This window comes from Anarrhichthys ocellatus, unplaced genomic scaffold (assembly GCF_004355925.1).
Source record: "Anarrhichthys ocellatus isolate YVR2014 unplaced genomic scaffold, GSC_Weel_1.0 scaffold50, whole genome shotgun sequence".
In the NCBI taxonomy this organism is placed as follows: domain Eukaryota; kingdom Metazoa; phylum Chordata; class Actinopteri; order Perciformes; family Anarhichadidae; genus Anarrhichthys; species Anarrhichthys ocellatus.
The window spans coordinates 2,242,736-2,248,211 of record NW_022280080.1 but is presented as its reverse complement, the minus strand read 5'-3'; the positions used below and the strand labels follow the sequence as shown (position 1 = coordinate 2,248,211).

The 5,476-nt window shown below is 42.8% G+C and overlaps 1 protein-coding gene across 2 annotated transcripts in view; it reads right to left on the bottom strand.

Moving 5' to 3' along the window:
• The window catches only part of LOC116395829 (glycerol kinase-like), a 17,951-nt gene that overhangs the window by 2,988 nt on the left and 9,487 nt on the right, over positions 1 to 5,476 (bottom strand). For both annotated transcript variants that reach the window (XM_031869977.1, XM_031869978.1), the window contains exons 9-17: positions 4,675 to 4,710; positions 4,092 to 4,159; positions 3,527 to 3,569; positions 3,342 to 3,422; positions 3,157 to 3,235; positions 2,920 to 3,016; positions 2,106 to 2,190; positions 1,761 to 1,881; positions 266 to 409 (exon numbers count right to left, since the gene is read on the bottom strand). In XM_031869977.1, coding sequence (XP_031725837.1) covers positions 266 to 409; positions 1,761 to 1,881; positions 2,106 to 2,190; positions 2,920 to 3,016; positions 3,157 to 3,235; positions 3,342 to 3,422; positions 3,527 to 3,569; positions 4,092 to 4,159; positions 4,675 to 4,710 — 754 coding nt within the window. The remainder of the gene's footprint in view (positions 1 to 265; positions 410 to 1,760; positions 1,882 to 2,105; positions 2,191 to 2,919; positions 3,017 to 3,156; positions 3,236 to 3,341; positions 3,423 to 3,526; positions 3,570 to 4,091; positions 4,160 to 4,674; positions 4,711 to 5,476) is intronic.

Sequence of the window (5,476 nt, the reverse complement as noted above, 5' to 3'; positions counted from 1 at the left end):
AGGGGATAGACAGAGAGACAGACAGGGGATAGACAGAGAGACAGACAGAGGATAGACAGAGAGACAGACGGACAGACATGGGATGGACAGACGGACGGGTTAGTGATGGGATATAATGGCCCCTTTTTTAAGATTTCTCAAGTCCCCAGTGTCATGAATGGAGCATCCACTAGATGGCAGCAAATGAGGTGTCACAGTATCGACCTTAGAGAATCACACGCTCAGTACCAGCTGCTTCTGCACACTCTTCCTCCGAGTCTCTTACCTTCAGTGTTGATCTGAGGCTCGTATGTCTCAGACGTGGCGTGCGGTAGATGACTGGGGCTCAGGCTCCACACGCCCACCCCCTCTGCTGCCCCCGCCGCCATGGCTGCACCCAGAGCCGTGGTCTCTGACATGGTGGGTAGCACTGGACCAACACGAGCCAGACACACACACACACACACACACACACACACACACACACAAAAAACGTCAAATTAGGCAATTTAAACATTTAAAGTGACTGAAATGCAAAAACGTTGTCATGTGACTGATCTTCAGGGAGGGACAATGTTTAAATGTATATTTTACTTGGCAGGTAACACAATCTTCCCCTGAGGCCCTGCAATAATCAGCCACGATGTTGAAAGCAGCAGATGTATCCTGGTGTCCACAAGTATTGGACGTTGTAATGTCAATTCAGTTTCTCCTGGAGTTCATGGGTACACATGGTAATATTCATTAGGTACCCAGTTATGTACACACCAGTTCATTTGATGTACTGTAGTACATCGAAGTCAACGTTTGTGTGTGTGTCTGTGTTTCTTTTAAATGGGGTAAATTTCAGGAGGACAGAGAGGTCTAAAGTCCACGTTTAGTCAATGGTTACTCAGTTTGACAAAAACAGATTTCTGAACTTTAAAGGTTATTGTTTGAAGCAGGAGAGACTTTAGTGAAGCTGTTCATGCTGCCACAACATTTCAGTTGAATGTGCTCCACTGATTTAGCTTTGCACATTGTGGACAGTTAAGAAAAGGATTCAAATCTGCATGCTGCCTTCTAAATGAACTATACAGTTAGTATGTGTATGTCATCACCAGCAGACTGTTCCCACTGAAGTAAACTCAAGCAATAAGTCTTCTCTGCATCACATGACTGTATTGAACCGGTCAGAGCTAACGTTGAATGAACATTTGTTATCACAAATGTGACTACTCAATTTTATATTTTCAGTATGATTTAAGGCAAATTAAAATGATTGGTGTTAAATATTTATATGAGCTCGCATCCTTCTCTTTACTGTGCCTTATCATTTTTTCATCCACACCTCGTCCTACTTGTCAAACCCTGGAACCAACATTACCCACAATGCAAGTCGACTCTCGACAGTTGGGTCAGAGATTTAGTGTGCTAGGAGCGACTAATGTAGCCTCGAGCCGCTAGCCTGTAACAGAGAGCGAGCTACAGAGGTCGGGCCTAACTCTTCTGAACTCTGATCCTTTTCTTTCAAGCGTGTAGTCTTCAACACCAATGGAGGCAGACTCAAGTGAGGACATTCATCAGCCTGTACACAGCTGCCTCTGGAGACACTAAAGCCTTTATACAACTTTACCCAACACCAGAGACCTTACACACAAGTCAGAGAAACATGTTACATTGTTACATTCACCTGATATTTGATCTGCGGTTTGGATTGCATCTCTGCATGAATATTACCGTCTCTAAAATAACTGACGTTAATGGTATGTGTATGTATGAGTGTAGCAGAAGCCTCTTACCTACGGGGATGCAGAGGATGTCGGCCTGCAGCTGCATCAGTAACCTGTTGGAGGTCATGCCTCCATCCACCTGCAGCTGTGTCAGAGGGATGCCGCTGTCCTGGTTCATCGCATCAAGGATCTGACACAGAGAGTGACGCTCGCTTAATCACAGCCACAGCCTTTTACCCCCAACATAACTGTTGCTAAGATAAAGTTGCTGCTTCGGTATTTGTATTAAGGAATTACACGCCACACGTGTACTAGTATCACTGTACAATAAGCCTTTGTGTTGTGCCGTTCTCAAAGCAAGAAGAAGAACCAGACATAAGGGAGGTGGAGGAGCAGAGAGGAGACACTGCTCACCTCTCTGGTCTGAAAGCAAACGGCCTCGAGGGCAGCAAAAGCCAAGTGGTTCCTGTTGGTGAACTGAGTGAGCCCACAGATGATGCTGGAAAACAAACAGAGGAAATAGTTAAATACACAAACTATATAGTGTTGTTATTAAGGCAGTTTGTTGAACTCTCTGGGGAAGAAACTATACAAGAAAACGAACTCTCTGGAGTCAAACAAATAACTACGGAAGCCCTGAGAGGCCAGTGAGAAAAATAAAGTCTGATCTAAATTGCTTTGTTTATCATTCAAGAAAGGTTTTGCCAGAAGAAGTTCTTTATTTTGTATTCGGTAAATAGGCGAGTAAAAATATCAAGTGTTCATTGTTGTAATACTCATTTTGGCCACAAGAGGCATCACAACATGTTCTTCAGAAGACAACGCGGCAGATTAGTGCGATTAAAATACATTGCTAGCCAAAATGAAGACATGACAGTAATGTTGCATAACCTGATAACACACAATCCAAGTACCTTGCAGTGTTGTCATGATACTGGAATTTCTAACTTTGTTACAATAACTTGAAAAATATCGATATCATTTTCGATACCTCGTGGAAAAAGTGAGCTCATACAATTTTAGATTGTTACCGATGCTTCAATATATTTGGCACTAGTACTGTGTGTTTAGATTGCATGGAGAAATTAAACTCACCTGTAAGAAAACAGGATTTTAGTCAACACCACCACAAAAAAAGAATGTTATCGCCTATCAGAACATTTCTCCTTATTTCGGGGTGGAATTAATTGATAGTTCAGACGTGTGTTTGAACAGCTGACTGGCTCACCCTCTTGCACTGGGCTCCCAGTACGGGGCGTAGAGGCCGGAGAAGGCCGGCACAAAGTAACAGCCGTAAGACGTGCCGGCTGCAGCTGCTAGCTTCTCTGAGAAAACACAGGAGCATGAGTTATTAGTTATTATGTCTTCTTTTCTATGTGATATAATCAAAAAGCAACTAGGAATTTGCTTTTGAATGTTTCATGAATTTCGTGTTAGATGAGATAAGATGCTGCTGTGTAAGTACCGATCTCTGAGGAAGACTGCACGATGCCCAGGTTGTCCTTCAGCCACCGCACCACTGCCCCTCCGATGGCCACGGAGCCCTGGGAGAAGACAGAAAAACATGGAACCCACATCACATGAGAGTAGCAGGCCAGGGAGGTGCACAACGGAGGACATTACTGCACTGAGGAGGAGGTGTTCACACACCTCGAGTGCATAGCAGGCGGGCTCGTCTTTTCCCAGTTTGTAGGCAACTGTGGTCAGCAGGCCGTGGTCTGACATCAGAGGCTAACAGAGAGACAAGTGAACACCTTATACAGAGTGTGAGGTAGCACCACGACAGAATGTCAGTCAGAATGTTACACCCATGTGTTATTTTCCTCTCGTCTTACCTTGGTCCCTGTATTTCTGAGCAGGAAGCAGCCGGTCCCATACCTTCACACAAGGATGAAAAAACAAAAAGGTTACGACGGATTACAGACCGGTGATTTAATAACTGATGACATCCTTCAAGACCAAGAGAAGAAAAAGTGACATCAGTCATTTAGAAGTGACTCTGAATGATGGAGATATTCACAAGTCTCTGTTAGTATTATTATATACTCTGTTATATCATTATTTATAATATAATAATGCATAAAACACTAAGTGTCATGACTTAATCACATTACATATTATTCTGGTTGAGGGTGTTTACATACATACTAGACCACTGTCACGCTACCTGCTAACTTTCTCTTCGACTGCTCTTGGAGAGTTTCTAAAAATACCGAACAACCACTGAACCCCATCGTTTGTCCGGTGACTGTCTGTAATGTTATGTAGGCATTTATATGCATCTGACTTGTCTTTCATGTTATGCATCTTGTTTCAACACCAACAGGGCGGAAGATGAAACACCAGTGTAGCAGCTAACTGCAACCAGGAGGTAAAATGAAGACCCGCTGGAAGGCTTACGTGTTTTTGGCCTGGCCTTCCTGGAAGCACATCTGACCAACCAGAGCAGCCGACTGGTCGCCAAGACACTGAGAGAAACACGGTTGCAGGTAAGAGGGCCACGTATGAATTGTCTGCGTCACTCACTCACTCACTCACTCACTCACTCACTCACACACAATAAATCAAGCTTTAACGAGAAACTGGAGTTTGATAAGATGTTTCTCATCCATTGACAATATAGCAGCTGATAAAACTTTTTAAAATTAGGTTGACCAAGATATGAACTAAACGGGACATTGTACATTAAACTACAGCAGCAACTAAAAACAAGAAATACAACAGAAATATATGAGAATAAGATATATAAACATATAATAAGCTACACTAAAGTAAATAGTAAATGACGTAGTGTGCCGTGAGCATCAAACCCATTTGAGCTGTGCAGCTTGTTGTTAGATTGAGGCCGACGTGCATCGACACAACATGCCTGTGACGGACTCATACTGGCAGGCTGCTGAGAGCCACGTGGACCCTTCACCACCACACTGAAGAAAGACAGACGTCACTATTCTGAACAAGTTACACACATGCTAACACTTACCCCAGAGATCGGAACTCCTGCAAGAGAGCTGGACTTCTGGTTGGAAGACAGAAACACACACACACACACTGACTGCAGGATAATGCTGACTGTGCAACTGAGTTACAAAATACTCTTTGCATTGAAAACATTTGAATCAAGCAAGAAGCTGTGACAGGACATTGTAGAGAACATGTGACACAGGAAAATACCTCACAGCCATCTAGATAATAGTACTTTAACATGATGATGAAATGAATAAATGAACAACATGGCTACAGTAATCCCAATCAGACTTATGATTCAGTACATTATCAGTACATATCATTTCCAGCTTATAGCAATAAATCCCCTTTATGTAGTAATACATAAACAACAAGGAACGTCACAATCTGAGCAGGGCGTTTTTATTACCGAATAGAGACCTGATGAAGTTATTATGTATAATGACACCATTAAGAAACACAGATTAGTGTCTTTGTAAAGTTATCAATTGCAACACCTTCGCATGTTGTCAGTTAAACACCAGCTCTGCAGAGACACGTATCTTTATCTCTAGTTTACAGAATGACCTGTTCACTTCCCTATGAAGGCATCTCTTCTAGTATTGTTTTAAAGGTTCAGAGGATGTGGGGAAACAATCAGTAACTATATTCTGAGGTAAAAGTCAATCAAATCAGACCCATAAAGACAAAGCTGCCACGTTGCTGGCCTCTGGACGGCAGGGCAAGGTGCATGTTTAACACACCAGAGATACAACGATACAACGATATAAAACACACACACACACACACACACACACACACACACACACACACACACA